Genomic DNA, 20,394 nt, shown 5'->3' with positions numbered 1-20,394 from the left:
GAACGAAGTCATGAGAGAGTACATGGACATCTTTGTAGTCGTCTACATTGATGACATTCTGATTTATTCCGCCACAGTAGAAGAACACTCCAGGCACGTAGGGTTGATCTTGGAGAAATTAAGGGCAAACAAATTGTATTGTAAGCTCAGCAAGTGCGAGTTTGGAGTGACAACTGTGGAGTTCTTGGGAGTGATTCTGAGTCCGGAGGGGTTGAACATGTCGGAAAGAAAGGTGAAGGCGATCCGTGAATGGCCCATTCCAGGTTCTGTGCGGGACGTTCAGAGTTTTCTGGGATTCGCAAACTATTATCGCCGATTCATACAGGAGTTCTCCCAGATCGCAGTGCCAATTACTCGTCTGCTTCGTAAGGGAGTGCCTTTTGTGTGGACAGCAGAAGCCACAACAGCTTTCGAGCAACTCAAGACAGCTTTCACCTCGGCTCCCATACTCCGGCACCCTCAAACGGACGTTCCGTTCATAGTAGAAGCCGATGCTTCGGAGGAGGCCATAGGGGCCGTTTTATCACAACGAGACAAGATCACTGGGCGGCTGCACCCGGTAGCCTTTCTCTCCAGGAAGCTAGACAAGGCGGAATTGAGCTAAAACGATCGCCGAGAAGGAACTGTTGTCAATAAAAAAGGCCTTTCAAGAATGGCGTCACTACTTGTGGGGGGCACAACATACAGTGACGGTATACTCTGACCACCGAAACCTTCAATACATGAAGACGGCGCGTCATCTAACACCAAGGCAAATGAGATGGACTCTCTTTTTTGAGGAATACGATTTCCAAATCACCTTCAGGCCTGGCACCGATAATCGGAAAGCCGATGCACTGTCTAGACAGTCCATGGGGGAAGACCATCTAACCTCCGCACCAGTGGCGATCATTAACCCAACCAAGGTTATCTGTGTATTGAGGGCAGACCAATTCATGGAAGAGGTACGGATCAGCCGTTCCGTGGAGGAATGGAAGAAGTGGGCTCAGGAGGATAAGGTGCGAATCCTGAAGAGGGGACTCCCTTTTCATCGAAACAGGCTGTTCCTACCTACAACCAAATTGCAACGCCAGGCGTTTCAATGGTGTCACGTTTCGCCCTTGGCAGGTCATCCGGGGATCCGGAAAACATTGGAAGCCATGACCAGGCATTTTTGGTGGGAAGCCATGTCACGAGACGTCCACCTGTGGGTGACTCAATGCGAAGTGTGCGCCAGAACCAAAGGAGAACGAAGCAGAAAGAAGGGGAAACTGCTCCCTCTACCCACTCCCCAACAACCGTGGAGGAACATCAGTCTAGATTTCATAACCGGTCTCCCTATGGATCAGGGGTGCTCGGCTATCCTGGTCGTAGTGGACAGTTTGACCAAGATGGGTCACTTTGTCCCTTGCAGAAACCTCCCTACGGCAGGACAGACAGCCCAACTGTTGTTGACTCATGTGGTGAGATTCCACGGCCTGCCGGCCGTGATCGTTTCGGACAGGGGCCCTCAATTTATAGCCAGTTTCTGGAAGACATGGTGTAAAGCGCTACATGTCGAGTCCGCCACTTCTACCAGCTTTCATCCTCAGACCGACGGATAGACGGAGCGCCTAAACCAGATATTAAAACAGTTTCTTAGGTGTTACGTGTCAGAGGCACAAGGCTCCTGGGTTTCCATGCTTTGGTTGGCGGAGCTGTCCTACAACAACGCCCTTCACAGTTCTATAGGAGTATCCCCGTTTATGGCAAATTTTGGGTACAACGCCAAGACGCTCCCGGTGGAGATCCCAGCAGAGGTGACCTATCAACCATCCGTTCAGGCGCACGTACTCGCTCTACAAAAGCTTCATCAGAAGACGCAGCAGGCGCTTCAGGCAGCCACACAATCCTATAAGAGATGGGAAGACCGGAAAAGGATCGATGGACCTCAGCATGCTGTGGGGGATAGGGTCTGGCTGTCCACCAGAAACATCAGATTCAAGCTACGCAGCATCTTCCATCCCAGATACATCGGTCCTTATACAGTAGTGCGGCAGGTCAATCCAGTGGCGTATCGACTCCGTCTGCCAGGCTCTCTCAGAATCCACCCGGTTTTTCATTGTAGTCTGTTGAAGCCGGCGGTAAAGGCCAGAAGGAGAGCCCCGCCGCCGGTTTGGGGAGAACACGGATTGGAATACGAGGTCCGGAGCATCCTAGACGCAACATACCGCAGAGGCAAGTTGTGGTTCTTGGTCTCTTGGAAGGGGTACACGGCGGAGGATGATTCCTGGGAACCCGCGGAGGCTGTGCACGCGCCGACTGCGGTGAAAAGGTTCTATGAACGGCATCCAGGGAAACCAGGAGCAAGGAGGCACTTGGGGAGAGGACCTTCTGTCAGGAATCGTAGTCAGAAGCGCCTACCCAGCGCGTAATGACTACAACTCCCAGTAGCCCTGGGGCCCGGAAGTAGACGCCCATATAACGGCGTCCAACCTGGCCGGCGATGTGCGTTATTCCATCGGAGGAGGAAGGTCGGAGAACGCAGCGGCAGGTCTACGCTGCGTGTTACGAAGGGGAGAAGGAGTTCTGAGAAGCCGTTCGACGGAGGTCCGCGGTGGGCGTGTTCCCCGCTGCTTGCGGAGAAGACTATCGGCACGGAGCAGGTAGGAATCGTCCCTGGCTCCCTCCCAGTTACCCACGCTCCTTGACGAGTGCTCGGACGAGCACGAAGGTCAGAGAGCAGCGGAGGCGCTGAACTTCCCCGAGGAGGTGTAACATTCCTGTTGTTGAAGCCCGAATTGAGTTACCAAACCCCCGAGACACCTACCACATACCCCGAGGAGGGCAGGCTCCCTACAGGCTACCTAGCGGGGACGTATTGCATAGGAATTCCTGCTCGGCTGAGCAGAGGAAACTCAGGTGTAGTAGCACTTAACTTGGTTTTCAGGGGGCGCGTGGTGAAAGCGAGTCCCAACAAGGTTAGACTCCTGGTGAGAGCAACCAGGGGGTACCCGTTGTGTGAAGAACCTACAGATACAAGACTCTTAGCGTGTTGATCCTCACTTAGTGAAGGAGCGCTACGATTTCGAGAACGCCGGCGGCGGTAATACACCGTGGAAGCCCTCCAGTGGTTCTTGCAGACATATAGCGAAATGATTTTGGAGTGGACTCCCTAGTCTGAAGGAAGACTGGAGTTATAGGCCATAGTGTTGCGTGGCCAGTACTGGGGGATTTACGTTGTGAAACACAGAGGAGGTCTGTGTACTGGATTTATATGGTTTTGTGGTCCTGAGAGAGGCATCTCAGAGATCGCGGGGAACGACTCCCAAACAACTCATGGTAATTAATGGCATTAGCGAGACCTATATGAGAGTAGCTGTCACGTGTTGCACTTGTATGAATGTTCTGCTTTTTGTCTTACAGGTTCTAGTCCCTGCTGTCCCTTCCCTTTTTCCCTTTCCCTCGCCTGATCGCCTCTGGGCTCTGTAACCTTTTGGTTGGAGTCCGGGGATATCGGGAGGTGGACCCTTGTTACGTCGCCCGGACCCTGAGGAGCTCTGTAGTCCTAACAAAGGTAGTGACACAGGGGACCCACGGGAGCTGTATGCAGTGAGGAAACACAACCGTGGGTTCCTATTATCTTCTATGGGCAATGTCGCGGTTGGAATTTTAAAGATTAGGGACAGGACCAAACCCTTTTGGACTTAAGAAGTTCTAGGTCTAGCACCCACGAGAGCACCGGAGTACTCGAGTTACCTCACCCAGGGAAGCCGGGTGCATAGGTGTCTTTTGGTGTCGGGTCGCGTCGTTGATTTCAATGGAAGCCTGCAAAGAACTGCTGCTGCCGTGAAGAGGAGAAGTGTCCGGAGAGATCCAAGCCTGGATCTAGGATGTAAGGAACCTGAAAGCAGAGGGGACAGAGTCTGGGTCACTTGCCAGTGACCTAGGGCAGGATGGACCAATGCCCACAGATGTCGGGTGATTCAGGTGAGTTGATGGGTATATTGACTCTTCAGCCACGAGGTCCAGGAGGCGTCAACGAAGTCCACGAGCCGGATTCGAGCTGTCCCACGAAGTCTGTTGAGTGCTGCGGTGTCGGCGACCAGAAAGGACCCAACAAGCCTTGGCAACAGCAAGTCACAGGAATGCAGAGAAAGGACTGCGGTGCAGACCAGCAAGGTCTGAGGGACTCACCCAGCGAGGGTAAGTCAGGGCAAGTCTGGAGCAACCAGGAACGCCCAATTAGAAAAGGAGTTGCCTTCATGGGGACCTGCTAGCCAACAGGCTAGTGATCGCGAAGGAGCCTCGAGCGGTCGCACTTGAAGCTGGCCCACGGGTCACTCGTGGAGTGGAGGCCAACAATCTTCGGTGCAGGAGTTGCTCAAGGCTGGGGCTACTCAGAGCCCAAAGCACAACTTCGGGGATGACCAGGGACGTAGTGTTGCTGCAAAGGTTCACGGTGTCCAGGGGTCACGGTTCCACATCACCCACGATAGCCACAGGCCTCAGCTTTGCTGTGGACTAAGGGTAGCCTCTGGGAAGTCTGGAAATCCACCTCTGGGGATGCAGAGACTTCGGCGTCTTGCGGGAGCTTCAGAATTGCAGACCGGTCAGTTGCTTCTTTGGTGCCTGCCAAGCAGGGGAGTCACTCCTTGACCCCAAGGGAGATTTCTTCTGTCTTCTAGTCGTGATAGAAAGTCGAAGGTCCAGGATATATGTTGCAGAGGTTCGTCCAGGGTAATCTAAAGTCCTAGAGACTGGATTCCTATACTTATACCAAGTTTAGGGGATGGACTAACTCTAAGGCCCCGCCCATGGGTGGACCTGGGGTGAGGGTGGTTACACCCCTTCCCCTTTGTCCAGTTTCACGCCAGAGCGGGGGCTGAGTGCCCCTGCAACCGGTTTGAACTGGGCTATGCACAGGGACACCTTATGTGCCCCAGGCAGTGTCTCAAAAGCATTCTCTGAATGCACCCACCCTGCCCCAATACACATCTGCCTGTCTGGGGAGGTGGTTACACCTCCCTGTGACAGGAAACCTATTGTCCAGGCCTCCCCTGCCGGAGTTTCCCCCAGCAGCAGGAGGCCAGACCCGTGTCTGTGGCAGTGGCATCCATTTTGTGATGCCAGGGCTTTGGAAAGTTTTAACCAGGTTTAGCTAGTGTGAACATGTCTCTCCCTCTAGGAGGGTGGAATGCTACCCCCGCCGCCAGGACTGGCGGGGTGGGGGGTAGTATACCAAAGCGTTTGACACCAAACACGACATGTTTTGATACAGCCATTCCAAAGTTAGCATTTACCGCGAGGTTATAATGCACTTAAGAGTATATGGTATGGCTGTATCACAGAACAGTCATAAGGAAGTATTTCTGAATGCTGCAGAGGGGCTCAGCTCATGTTGGGTCTCTCTTCATGTAACCGTACATTGTCAGTTCTAGTGTTTTGAAGTAATCTAAAGTAATGTGTTGCTATATAAAATGTATGATTAATAATATGAATAAAAAAACTAAAACTTAAGTTTGGACCTCCATCGCTTTGAACAATGCTTCATGTGTGCCACTCAGAAGTGACCACAGTACTCCTGAGGTTGCCTCAAATTTTGCACTAAATTGTATAGATATTCTCCCACTGTAGTACAATTATCTCCTTTAATTGGCCACTGGATTTATGTCATTTACTGCACTCATTGTGTACAGTCTAAGATGCAGCCTGCATAAGACCCCTCCAACCACCTTCAATAGGGAGTTGAAACGTGTTGGTGTAGGACATTTGTGGGTGTGGTGGTAACCACTCTGTAGTTATAATTAGGGTTACCAGATATAGGCATTTCTCAGATTTTTGAACCTTAATAACTTTGCGCCCGTTTGACGAATCTCCACAAGACTTTCCAGGCTTATTCTTCCTTCTACATTGGCGGATGATTGAAAGTTTCATGGTGATTAGTCAAGAGGGTGCAAAGAAAAAACAGATTTTGACCCCAAAGTATTTTACATAGAATTGTTATATTGGACATAGTGCCAAAACGGCTGAACGTATTGTAATGAAATTTCACAGCAATGTACATTAGAACATGTAGAGGATCCTTTTTGCTATTGCAAGTGGAGTTATGAAGTGATCATGCAGTGATTAGGGCTAACAACTTAGTGATCTATGTAGCACAATATTGCTACAAGTAGCAAGGAGGCCCAAAAAATAAACTAGACTGCATATGTAAAGTTTCAGATTCACTACATGAACAACTGAAAGACCCATTTAAGGAAACATGCAAATAGAAAGAAATAAACAAATACATAACAAATAGAATACAACTTTATCTAGATAAGTTTTCTTTGTTCTATGTTTTCTATGTGTTCTTTTGTTCTCTAGCTAGCTTACAAAATAAATCTGCGCCCAACAAGCAAAACAAAAAACATCTTCCTTATGAACTCCTGTGCAATAAAATGGTAACGTGACCCAGCAGTGACCTCACAGACTACTATATGCAGGACATGAAAATTAGCCACAAGGAAAATAAAACAATAATGTCAATTTTTATAACAACAACAATGACTGGTTTTCATTCACTTTGGGCATCAAATGTAGGACAATAATGCTAAAAGTAGCGAGGAAGCCTAAAAAATAAACTAGACTGCAAATGTAAAGTTTCACTACACGAACAACTAAAAGACACATTTATGATCACATAATTATGTAACCTAATAAACAAATCCATAACAAATACAATAGATAAAAAGAAAGAAGTCACATTAAATCTGATTGCCAATCCGTAGTTATAGCTAGGATTTCCAGAGATAAGAATTCAAGGATTTTTGCTCCCTAATAACTTTCCACACGTTTGACAAATCACCATAAAACTTTCCAGACCTGTAGTATTTACTGTCTTTTGTAACGCTGCACATTTCTGTTGTGAATCGCATAGAGGGTGAAAAGATAAAAAGGGGGCCCCAAAATGTGTTTTTTCACCAATGCATTTTCCATAGACTACTGTATTTGACGTAGTGCGAAAGTGGCTGAATGGATTCACATGAAATTTGGTAGGATTAAACATTATGGTGTGCAGATGATCCTTTTTGAGTACTGCAGGTAAGTAGGTAAGGCATTTTTTTAGTTATAAGGCATTTAAACTTAGTGATATCTGTAATCTCTGTACTTTTGCAGAATTACTACCGTCGTACATGGTGACGAAAAGTCATTACCTGATTATAGAATAACTACCTTTACAAAAGTTTAAGGCAGCCATGTTGTTTTAAGGCCACTTTGCCAGTGTCCTGGCTTAGGGCCATAGATAAAGGTAAGTATTAGGCTTTATATTCTTTCTCTACCTATTAGCACTTTAGCAAATTGGTAATAGGTTAGGAAAAATAATTATAACTTTCTATAAATTTTTAAAACAATGTTACAGAGTTTGCGGTTCTACCTAGAAAGTACAGCAGTACTTAAAAAAAAAATCTTACATAATTGAAAAAACACTGTAATACATTATATTTCACAAATATAGTGTAGTACAGTGTTTTTACAATGTTTTAAATATTTTATTCTGTAAATAAAAAGTGTACAGGGTACCGCAGAAATACCTAAAAATACCACACAAATACCGCACAACTTAAAAATCCTAAAATGCACACTACTTACTAGGTACTAGCGGAGTACTCCGTAAACGTATGTAAGAAAATATATATACATTTCCCTACCCATTTTGTGGCCAACTCCCTCAAGGAAGCCAACCATATATTGTGCGGGGCCTTCAGTTGTGCGCAGTGGGGGGTTGGCTACAAGGCCCGGCCGCAGCGGACAACCCGCCACATGCAGCTAAGCCCACGCTGCGCATGGTCTTTGGGCCACTGGGTTATATCTGTATTTAAATGTATAGTAATATATACCTGTGTGTGTATTTTTGATCCTGTATGATTTCATTATATATCATTGGAATTGTGCACTTTTAACTTGCCTAGCATTAGAAGAAGTTAATGTATTCTGTGTACAACATGCTTTAAGTTTGTATTGTATCCAGAACTGTGCATGATTAACCTTGGAAATGCCTAACGTCAGCATTAAGTTACATTTTTGTGTGTATAACAGGCTTTAAGTTTGGATTGTAGATTTTTCATAGTGATGATATATCATTGATTTGAAATTGTGAAAATGCATCTTATATATAAAGGGTACATGTAACATATTTATCTCTTACCTCGCATTGCTACCCACATGCCTCTCCGAGACACCTACTTTTAACTCTAGCCTCCAGAACTGGGAATTATACACAAAATGAGACCACAATACCTGGACGCAGTTCTAGAGATGCAGACTCCAGAACTGAACAACATCCTCTAGGTGACACCTCCAGAACCCAATACTACAGATTAGGCCTCCAGAAGTGGGCAAGGTCCTCCACATGGGGCCTTTAGAATTTAGCAAAATACACCAGGTGTGACCTAAACAACAGTTCCCAGTTCCACAAATAAAACCCCCAGACCACGATGTAATGCTGCAGTCGAGGCATGCAGAACACATTGCTCCAGGTGAAGCCTCATGGGTGAGTAGTCGCGCTATCAAAACCCTGATTGACTGATTGATTGAAGCCTCACAAAACATATTCCAATACTCTAGAAGAGGCTTCCAGAACATGATATAATACTCTAGATGAGGATCCGTAAGAGAACAAGCTGACCTCCAGAACAAAACACAAACCTCCAGGAGAGGCTTTGAGGACCGGTATGGCCGTCCTGGACCCTTCGCGCATAGAGCCGCCACTCCCTCCAGCGCTCTCGCGCTGCACACGCGTTGGGCCGATGCAGGCAGCACACGCGCGCGCGCGCTTTCTCACCGGGACAGCTGATCGTCTGAGGGCCCCGCACCGCTTGCTCCTGATGCTCCGACTCATGCCGGGAGGGTGGGTGGGGGGGGGTTGCGCTCTCGGCGGGGAACACCTCGGCTGCCACAGGGCCGATCGAGACTCGGCCACACCTTCACCGCGCACAGCGTACAGCGGGTGCACGCGCGGTCTCCTCTGGACAGCTGATACGAGGGGCACCGCGACGGGGATTCGCACCACACCTTCGTCGCCAGTGTAGTGGTGCTGGGACGGAGGACAGCGGCCTACACTCTGGCTGGACAAATAAGGGACACAACTGCTCTCTAGTGCAGTCCGGCCGAAAGGTCACGTGCGACCTCGGCCCAACCGCGAGGCCCTGTCCCGTTGGCACCCCAGAGGCAGACTCTACTGCCAGTATAAACCCCAGCCTGAGGGCCGGTCCCGGTCCAACTGCAGCCACAGGGCCACTTCCATTGGAAGCATCCTTTAATCGCTTTAATAAATAAAGGCACACTAAACCAAGTAAGCGTTGAAACCCTTTCCGTGCAGTCTCAAACGGTGATGCGAGATCCTTCTGTGGCAGGGCAGAACATGTGCAGAGGCGGTAAATCACAGTGACAGGCGCCTGTTACCCTAGGTCGCAGAGTTCTTTAAATACCCAGTATGGGACAGTCGCGCAGCCTTCTACACTGCAGGGGAATGTATGACACCCCAGGTTAGTGTGCTACGGCCAGCATGGTTCAGAACAAGCCAATTTGAAACTCGTAATCACTGTCTGGGAGTCCTTGGGTTTAAAAAAAAAATGTATTCAATCTTTAGAAGCGTGTAATGCAGCTGGCTGTATTTTAAGTACATAATCCAAACGTATATGAATGTGCAATGAAAGTATGAAACCTACTGTAGCCTACACGCACTATTGTCTTATTTATGTGATATTGAACCACCAACATTTTTCAGCAGAGATCCGTGAGTCAGCTGACGGTGTAATCTCATACTCTAGCGGCGGGTTCATCATCGTGCCAAGGTTGGTAACCCTTGGTGTGGATTCAGGTACTGGAGTGCTGCTATGAAAAGGACTGGGGAATTGTGTAATCGGCTGCAGGCAGTGCTTTAAATGGGCCGGTACTCACCGGTACGGAGTACCGGCACTTTTTAATTTTCGCCTCTTGAGTACCGGAACTTCTCCTAGGATAAGGAGAGTACCGGTACTCAGGGTCGGAATAGGAAGGCGGGCACTCGGGCATTGGCCGATGCTCCAGGGGCACTTGTGGGCCGTTTTTTTAGGGCCTCTGCAAACTGGCCCAAGAGACTTTCAGTCTTCCATAATCCCCGTCTGGCCATGGCTGTCTACTGAGGCGCCAGCATCACGCTCTCTCCTGAGCTGCTGTAATTTGAGATTGGAGGCCTGGTGTTGCACTGGCCTTTAGGGCATTCTCTCCTCAGCTCCCTGCCTCGTGGGGCCTGCCTGTCCAGAAGAGGTGTCATCCCCTGCTGGGCCATGGTCTTCAGGTTATGTGGGCAATGGGGAGGGTGTGAAAATTCGCCATCGCCTATAAATAAAGCTCGGCGGGACGGCAGAGAAGTAACAGGACGCTGTCTTTTCCTTCTTGCCCATAGAAGAAAAAGACAGTGTCCACTTCTGCTCTGCCGCTTCAGCTGCCCCCTGCCCCCCACTCTTTCCTTCTTCCCTCTCTTTCTGTCTAGCAGTTCTTCTCTTACTGAAAACCGTGACTTTAAGACGGGTTTCTCACTCTCTTTCCTCTCCTTTCTTTTATTTGCTCCCCTGTGAAATGGATCCAAAAAAGAAAAACACTTTTGCAGGAAATGTCGTATTTTTCCGACATTTTAATTCCAAAGTGTAGCATCAGGAATAAAAGGTTAAAAATAAGAAAAATAACTAAATAAAGTAAGATAGAGTGGGCGCAAACTGGCCAGATTGATTTTATTCACACCCAAACACATTAGCGCCACTTTTACAGTTTGCCAGTGAAGCGCTATTTTTATTTTCTTGTCTTTGTTTTCCCTGGGCTTGCAACTAGTGCACCAACCCTGGAGGTACTGCAAAGTCTGGATTGGAAAACAAAATGTGGACAAATGTGGCTCTGCGTCCAGGGATGTGGTCTTTTTACCATACTGCTTACGTTTTGTAAGGATATAAGCAATGGACATTGAAATGGGTCCATTCAGGGCCCTGTAGTCATGTCCTAAACTTTTCAGGCAAAAGCACTCCCTGATTTCTGAACAGTGAGTGTAAACGCATTAAGGTAACTGTGTTGTTCCTGCTTACAATTCATATGGTTTGCAAAATTTTACATTCCCTATGAGTGTTTGCTCTTTCCAGGATGTTGTTACTTTTTTTTGTAGGCCGCATATTGCTCTTGTCTAGTGCGTCATTTAAATTGAGCCGCATTCAGGTGTTTATAGCTGGAAACAATTGGGTTGTAGTTCAAGGCAGTGTGAGTTTTTCTCAATGGGGCAGCATGGTGTTCAGTGGGGGAGAGGATGTGACACAAAAAAACACTTTAAAGGCAACACAATTTTTTGGGGGTTTGGTGCATTTAAACCGCTTGTTTCATATGGGAAACCATGTTTAAGCCAAATGCAACAGACAGCTCCATGGAATGCTTTAACCTTTCAGACCGTTATGGATTTTAGATGGTAATGCTTTTGCATGCTGGGACTCGTAGTTCTCCTTTCTCAATATAAGTAAGGGTTTCTAAAAATTCCAGCATGCAAAGCTTTGATGGCAATATTATTATTATTAGGGACATAACCATAGGACAGATACTTCCGATTTTTTTAACTTTGCACTTGGATTTCTTACATATAAAGGGGCAGATTTATGAGGCCCGTTGCGCCATCGGAACGTCACTTTTTGTGACGTTCCGTGGCGCAGAAGCCTGCGTGATATTTATCAGGCAGCACTGAGCCACTTTTTGTGGCTTAATGCCACCTCATAAATATCAGTCCCTTTAACGCAGTGTTCTGCGTTAAAGGGGCGTGCAATGGGTGTTGCTGGGGGCGTTCCCACCAACACCCATGGCCTTTTGACACTGCCCCAGATTTACGAGAAATCGAAAATCTGAGGCAGCGCCAAAAGCTTCCGCCTCCCCAGGGGAGGCGTAAGGGAGGCGCAACGGGGAGAAATATCTTTATTTCTCCTCGTTTTTCCTTTTTCTATGTGTGCTGCATTCTGCAGCACCCATACAAAGAGGAAAAACCTCTTGTGATTGTTTTTGTACAGAAAGGTTTCCCTTCCTGTACAAAAATATTCATCTCCGCAACGCAGGCACCCTTGCACCATGGTGCAGAGGTGCCTGCGTTGGCGCAGGCAGCCCATTGTGCGCCGGCGCAGAGGAAAAGGACAGGAATGCGCCGCATTTCATAGATACGGCGCATCCCTGCCCTTTTCTTTTGCCGTAGGGAAGCGCAGCAGGAAGGCCTGCTGCGCTTCCCTACGGCAAAACCTCATAAATCTGCCCCAAAGTTTGGAAATGTTGAAACCTAGCCCCGCCCCTGGCTCCGCCCCTAGTCCCACCCCACACTCCACCCCCCAGTCCACCGCTCCTTTTGGTGAGTACCTGCACTTATTTTTTTCCATTTAAAGCACTGGCTGCAGGAATACATCCCTTTGCTTGAAAAAAAATTATTAAAAATTAAGCAGGACTGGCTGCTCCCCCTATGGCCTTTCTAAGAAACACCAAGGATCGGTGGTAGAGACAGCCCAGAGCTTGCAGTGCTCGGAGGTGGGTGGGTGTTGGGGGCCGGGGGGGGGGGGGGGGTTGCCCTGGCCCTAGCAGAGAGCGGAAAGTATGAATGGGACCGAACGAAGATAAGTCGAGTGTGGCCGCTGGGTGGCGCCCTTGAGGTACGGGAAAAGCCCCGTCCTCATTACAGCACTGTAATGCTGCAGAAAGACTTGTGTATATTTCAAAGAATTGTGATCAATACATCTTGCAGACGCCATAAGAGATCAGACGACACTGGCCATTTAAAGAGTTTTTTTTGCCTTTTTAGCTTACTTCCTTTAACTCAATCTGGTTTTGCAAGTTACCACAAGGTTTGACGAGTCCATGTTGCATAAGATAAAGCCTGCTGACATCTAACACATTTAAACATAGACTATACATTAATGTATACATGACAGTGCCACCCGAATATGCTATATGGGGAGTTTTAAATGCAGAATCAAGAGTCCAGCACAAGATTTACCGAAGGAAATTATTCCTGGGACCTCCCCTCTTTTTAAGCGTGAAGGATTCCAAATAAAAGCTCAGAATAGTGTCATAAACTAAACACATTTCAAAACGACTTAGCCAAAGACGGGCATCTATCAAAGATGGTCAACAAAACATGTTTTTTTCTGTTTACTGAGCTGACTCAATTCTGCTGTCAAAATATCATGTAGCTGGCTGCGCTTTGCTCATGTGAGCACAGGAAATATTTATGTTTTACTGCACACCAAAATGGTTTTTTGCTTATAAGGAAGAATGTGATATTTAAACTATGTGTTGTATATGGCTATGCGTCCTGTTGTAAACGGAAAATGTAGGAATATTACGTATTGAGACGGAAAATGTGATTCTCGGTTCAAATAGGAAAGCAGCACCCTCCCCCCGCCATCAGCCGTTGACTATTCCAAAATGGCCCCAGCGCATGCTCACAGTGGCGGTGGGTATTGGACTCAGGGGAAGCCACATTGGATTGGTTGCAATTTTAGACGGAGTAGCAGGAGGTGCCACTGTGGGTTGGTGAAGTGTGCAGGGAGAGAGACGGGCTGCTCTTTCCTCCTTCTCTGGCAGAAGCAGGCGACCCGGTATACAACACCCTCTCCCTAGTATACTTACACGAGAAGGAGGGGCATAAGGTAGAGCCTAGAGGCATGTGGAAGGGTTGCTGCCCATCCTCCAGTGCAGCACAGCAGGCCTTCTTGCTGGGCTAGAGGAGGGGCCAAGGTGGCGCTTTACTCCCTATACTGCTTGCTTGTCATCCCCAGGCAGACCCATACTTTCTTTGGGGTTGGGTGGCAAGCCATACTTTACTCCCACTCATGTGAGAGCCGCTTGCTAGGCTTGGCACCCCGACAGGTGTTTTTGTTGCCCTGGGGTGATAACAAGAGAAACACATAATACAGTGAAGTAAGAGCCTCTGCCCCCTCCCCCCTCACCCCCCAGCACACACCCAAAGCCCCTCTTCCTCTTGGGCAGTTCAGCATTGAACTTTGGAAAACTACAGGAATTTCTAAGCACTTCGTTTTGAAGATTCACCTTCAAAGGTATCTTTAGAACTAACAAGGACAATGAACGCCTGCAATGAGGTGGCCCTGAACAAGCTAAGGAGTAATGTGTGAAAGGGGCGTGGCCTAGGATGAACACTGTTTTGCCATTGGTTCTTGTGATGCAAAAGAAAGGAGAGCAAAGGACCTCTGTATAACACTGAAAGTGCGTGGGGGGAGCACTCATATTTTAGAGAAGACATTGATGCATTGTCAGTAATTGGTGGTGTGATTGTCTGCATGGTGAGACAGTGAGTGAATAGTGTGGCTGGCTCACCTACCTGTGCTTGGTGGGAACTGAGTACCCACATCTCTCCTACCCAAAGAAGGGCATAGAGTGGAGCTGAGGTGAAGCAATGGCAGCAGCAGGTCAAACGCTTTGTCCCACTGAGCTATCTGATATAAATTATAGACGCCAACATGTGCCTTATTGATAAATACTTGAACATTTCAACGAACATTGTCTTGTGGTAGAGAACCTTGCTAAAATACATTTTTATCTGTGAAGACATTTCACAAATGATAGAAAAACAGTTCCTGTCAATCTTCTTTTTGACGCTGCAATATGTAATAATCGATAGAATTGATTTCAGAGTTTGGAAAACACTAGAAAATGCTCACTGTACTGCACAAACAATAAACACAGAAAGCAGGAAACCCTGTAACAGCTCGTGCTGCCACAGTCTTGCAGCATTGTAGCGCTGTGAATATCCGGTTTACTGTTGCCCAACGCGGAAAGCATGAATTGCTGAGGCCCTCATGTTGTAGCCGGATGACAGGGTTTTCAGCATAGATGACTCACGAACTACTTAGTTAGGAGGTAAATTCTTAATTCCAAGTTAGGCCCTTAGTTACAGGCACAGTCTGATAGCGCCTGAGAGACCCCCACTACCCATCCGACAGTCAATAACCACCTAGCTAGCCCGTCACACAGACTCCAGCATCCCATGCATCATCACATGCTCACCGCATCCATACTCAACATTCTACAGCATGTGCACTCAGTGCATGCTTACATATACATTCCAGGTCACTACACCATCTCCTTTCCTTACACACAGAACAACCCAGTCCCGCCAGGTCTCAGCATCCTCCCCGTTCTTTACACACTGGGCATCACAATGATGCCACGTAACCACACGGAACAATGTAAAACCTGAAAATGCCTGTGGTCTAAGGGAACATTGGTAGTTGAATGAGCTCAAATTGATTACTCATAGAGACATAGATGCTGGTCACCGAAAGTAAAGGGATGCATTTTCGGGTGCAATCACCATAAAACTAGGGATTGGGTATCACTCTCTCTTTGCAAGCACGCACACTAATGCCTAATTTATAAGTTGCTTGCCCATATATGCTGCCAAGTTCACTGCTGTCCTATATTACACCTGCAGACTCTAGGCCAACAACAGTTGTCACTGTGTGACTTGTAGTCCCATGCATGTAAATGAGATAAGTTATTGCTGTACACATCCAAGAATTCAAAGTGTTTTTGCTACAAAACGGAGGGCCCACGAGAAGTTAGTCTCATGTCATGTTTGAATAGCTCAGCCAGACCAGTTAAAGGGAAATAACAGAAATGACTGAACTTCCTACACCTCATGTGAGACAACTTGGGATTTCAAAAGATTAGAGAATGTTGTCGACTAGTTCAAAATGTTACATGTGTAATGTGTATATTATTATCAGTTGTATTATTAAAATTACAGATGAACCTTAGAGAGAGGAAATCTGGATATTAGGATGGCTGCACACAGGTTGCCAGTAGTGGACAAGGAGCTGTAACTTGACAAAGTCCTAAGATTGTCATGTACCTGCTGAATAATCCTTTTGCGGAGAAGTTTGCACTGATCTGGAATTGGTTTCGTTCATGAACACAGGGCGCTGCACTTACTTCATCGCCATGCCACTCGCATCCCCACTAATCTTTAAGCTATTTCTGCACTGTTTGCACAGGTCATATTTCTGTAAGTGAATCTTTGGACCGTGCTTTGCAGTCAGGAAACAAACACAGAATTATGCTTGGATTATCCCATGATGGTGTGTGCATCTAATGGGCAACTCTGACTCCAGGGCTTGATTTAATGGTCCCAGTTTGAGTTTGGTTCCTTTGATTTTATTTAACATTCAAAGGTGTTAAGGACATATTTGGGGAAGGTTACCTGACAGGTAGTTCCAGCCTTGCACGGATGGGGGTGAAACAGCTGACTCCGTCCCGGCCTTACCACACTTTCAGAAGCACCACCCTGTTGGGAAATATTCTGATTGCCCCATGACTGGGCTACTTTTACTTCTCTTGCAAGAAGTAGACTCCTAGATGACAGTCTTGGTAAGTAAGGGTCTATCATCTAGTAGCAAAGAGCATTTCCTCTTTTTAAGGTAGAAACCCCAGCAGGACGTCGTTTGCAAAAGTGTAGACTGTAAACCCCACAAAAGTGCTGCACAAACCTCCCCGCATAAGGTGGAGCTGGACACCGCGCCTTCCTCCTCCTAAACCCTTACCACACCAGCACTGTTACCAAAAAATTGCACACACGAACATTAGTTGACAGATGGTGTAAACTAGTACACTGAACCCAGAACGTACAACCAAGCTCAAGAGAACTGGGTAACTCACAAAGAGACTATCCGAATCATTCCACCTACCCATTCAGACTTGTGTACAACAAAACTCAGACAGCCTCTTGGTGCTCATTTTATCGTCCTTTGAAAGATGAACAATGGAGTCTGCCCCTCTGGCAGCCTACCAGGTAACTTTGGTCTCAGCAGCAGGTGCACAACACATCCTTAAAATAAAGATCGCCAAAGTACAAGGGTTTTGCCCTACCTTGGCCGGCGACCCTTTGCCCTGGGCCTTGCCGAAGAAGTAGGGTTTGGCGGTGAAGAAGTAGTCGTCCAGTTCCTCCTCGAGGCTGCCATACCCACTGCTCATGCTGCCGCCGTCGGTTATTGATTCCCGGGCCTCGCGCCCGAGGGCCACAGTGTGACAGGGCCGGTTCACCCAGTAATGAAGCCTGGCACTGGCTCGGCCACAGTCCTCGCCGCCATCTCTATTACTCGACTACACGCGCCACGGAGCCTTGCTCCAGCCGAGTCCTGACAGGCAGTCTCCGTCGAGCGTGTGTGAATCCTGACAGAAAGAAGCAGACGTCGTGCCTCCTCGGCTGCCTGAGCCTCACTGAGCCGCGTCCCCGCACCCCCTCTCTTCCTGCCCGCCTCGGCTCAGCCACTTCCTCTCGCACGATTATTCGGTAATAGGTAGAGCTTTTCTACCGCTGTTTCTTAGGTGACACGGAGGGAAAATCCATCATCGTTCAGAAACGACGACCTATCTGCTGCTCGGGAAAGCATGCATTCGGCTTTATGAATGTGTTCGCAGTTTGCCGCCAAGTTTCTCTCTTCCTCCTCCGGTTCGGACTGGTAGGTGCGCAGGCCTTCAACACCACCGGGCTGGGCACCGCTTAATACTTCACTACTGGGAATAATTGAAAAACCTTGATCATTTGAGCTCTTAGGCATTTACTCTTTTCAGGTCTGTGTATATCATTAACATGGTAACAATCGAACAGAAATAGTGTACAGCAGTGACATCACATAAAACAGAAACGCGGAAGCGGATTGGAAAGTGGGGCAGCATTCACCGATTCAACACTTACAAAGTATTTAATGGAAACTGTGCACAGTTTGCAATGCTAGCCTTGACTCACACCTGCCCGGTAGCGTGTCTGTGGCAACCGTCCCAAAAGGGTAGGTATTGAATGCTTCCAACTGGGCCATACAATTCCCAAGCCCATCCCTGCTGTAATGGTTCATCCATCCTCAGACATAGTATCGCCATTGGCACCCCTCAGACCCCCCTCCAACAAAATACATTACCCAATAATAACACACACTCAGACTGTTTGGTTGGGTACAAAATGCTGCAGGTTTATTACATACACCGTTATGTAATAGGTGGGTTATCTTACGGGCGATCCAAGGACAGGCAACCAACTGGGCCGCCTGCCCGCCTGATGAGCCGGGCAGCACTGGGACGAACCCCGCCTTTGCTGCCGTCCAAGTGATTCTCTTCCAGGATCACGTGACCGTTGGTAACTTCTACTCACGCCCCTTCCCGGGACGGAGCGTAGCATAGCAAACCCCCCGGTTGTTCAGGCCCACAACCGCCCGAAGGACTAGCGGGGCGCCGACACAGCTTCCGGGACCCTCCCATGAGGCTCCTCGGATTTGGCTCTGGCACCCCCTATGGTGCCGCGCAGAGGTACCCTTGGTACCGGCCTGCTTCCAGATCGCCCTGTAACTCCGCCTGCAACCAAAAAAGGAAATATTAGAATATTCTCACCCCCACCTGCCAACCACGCCGGGTAAGCGGTAGGGAGGGATGAGGCGTGCGGGGCGACAAGAGGTCGCTGGCATGGTGGGGGAGGGCTATATAGCCTCCCCCCACGCCCAGAGGAGTCCCGGAAGTGACGCCCCTCGCGTCACTTCTGGGCAGGAAAGAGAGGAGGGGGACACCGGCCGGAGTCCCTGCCCCCCAGGAGGGGGCGGGGAGGGGTGACCGGTGCCCAGGCGACACTAGGGTGCCGACCGCACTAATGGCCCCCTGCGGGGGCCGCGGTCAGCGGCATAGTATCGCCATTGGCACCCCTCAGTCCCCCCTCCAACAAAATACATTACCCAATAATAACACACACTCAGACTGTTTGGTTGGGTACAAAATGCTGCAGGTTTATTACATACACCGTTATGTAATAGGTGGGTTATCTTACGGGCGATCCAAGGACAGGCAACCAACTGGGCCGCCTGCCCGCCTGATGAGCCGGGCAGCACTGGGATGAACCCCGCCTTTGCTGCCGTCCAAGTGATTCTCTTCCAGGATCACGTGACCGTTGGTAACTTCCCGGGGCGGAGCGTAGCATAGCAAACCCCCCGGTTATTCAGGCCCACAACCGCCCGAAGGACTAGCGGGGCGCCGACACGGCTTCCGGGACCCTCCCATGAGGCTCCTCGGATTTGGCTCTGGCACCCCCTATGTTGCCGCGCAGAGGTACCCTTGGTACCGGCCTGTTTCCAGATCGCCCTGTAACTCAGCCACAGCTCTGGAGGCGGCCACCGTCACCGCCAGAGCCCCCACCAAAACCGCTATAGTCTTACCTGCAACCTCTGCTGTCTAGAGCTTCCTGCACTCCAGATAAAAGAGAACCGTCGCTACTGGTTATAGATGGCCCCATCTATATCCCAAAGCCCTAGATGCTATCCTAGGTCAGATAGTGTCTGCTGAAACAAAGGACCAGTTGGGCCTGAGAAGTTGTGCCAAGAAGTATTCACCCCCATGCAGGAAAGTTACACCGCTTCACTTGCCTCCGCCCGAGCCAAATCTGGGCGGGTGGATGCCGGCACCCAAGCTCACAAAGCCCCATCTATTTGATGATCTCACCTAGCTGCCGTCCTCCTAGCACCGAGTGTGCCTGAACCTGTATGCCCATCTATGGGACAGCAGCCCACTTGCTAGGTGACCACTCCCCCACCCGCCTGCCTGCTTTGGCTATTATGGCGAGAAGGGTTTTGCTTAACCTTTGAACCGTCCCCTTTATTTGCTAAATCCTGATGCACAGGAGTGTGCATAGCTGACAGCGCGTGACCATGGGCAAGGGGCCCTCTTGCCCTTGCCATGCATCCCTTATTCCTTATGGGAATTATGCCCCTTCAGTTCCCTCTGTGGTGAAACCCCTTAGGCATCTCAGCTTCGGGAATCTATCTGGTTTACGCAGTGCGCACTGTCTGCGGTATGGTTCAAGCATTAAGGATTGACTAAGTCCTACTTCAACCCCTCCTAGCACGCTCCCAGGTAGGAGGGTGGCAGGGGGGGTGCCCACCGCCAACCCGGAGCATCCCCAGTGGTGCCAAATTCCTGCTCCGTTGAAGTTTTTAGTTCTAGTTATACACTGGGCGTGCCAAATGTTCTATTGACATAATGTCCCCTTGTGTTTGACCCGCTGATACCCCAGTTATTGGGACGGCAGCACAATATGTTGGCTGACCGCATCCCGCCAAGCGAGGTAAAAGTGTCTGTATCCCCGGTTCCCAGTTTCCTGCAGCTGCAGTACACGACCAGTGGCTCCGCTGGGAGATACCACAAACCGCAATGGTCATCCGGACATTAAGAAACGCCCCATTCTCACCAGGGCCTACCTCTGAATGATAGTGATTTCACACAGCTGAAAGGCCAGAGGCCCGCCTATTAAACCTATTTACTTGTTTTTTGCTACTCTGCCCCCTTATGGTTGGAGCTCTGTGTTAGCGCAGCGCGCATGCCCCCAGGGCACGATATTGCTGAAGAGCTGGT

The 20,394-nt window shown here is 48.8% G+C and overlaps 1 protein-coding gene across 1 annotated transcript in view; it reads right to left on the bottom strand.

Annotated features, from left to right (window-relative positions):
- RASSF5 (Ras association domain family member 5) overlaps window positions 1–17,228 on the bottom strand; it is a 260,582-nt gene extending 243,354 nt beyond the window's left edge. The window contains exon 1 of the mRNA XM_085624120.1: window positions 16,876–17,228. Within this exon, the coding sequence (XP_085480246.1) occupies window positions 16,876–16,980 (105 nt within the window). The 5' untranslated portion in view covers window positions 16,981–17,228. The remainder of the gene's footprint in view (window positions 1–16,875) is intronic.
- Window positions 17,229–20,394: the final 3,166 nt, after the last annotated feature.

The sequence above is a fragment of the Triturus cristatus genome, chromosome 1_1 (genome assembly GCF_964204655.1).
Source record: "Triturus cristatus chromosome 1_1, aTriCri1.1, whole genome shotgun sequence".
Taxonomy (NCBI): Eukaryota; Metazoa; Chordata; class Amphibia; order Caudata; family Salamandridae; genus Triturus; species Triturus cristatus.
The sequence above is the reverse complement of the archived record's forward strand: the minus strand, read 5'-3'. Positions and strand labels throughout refer to the sequence as shown.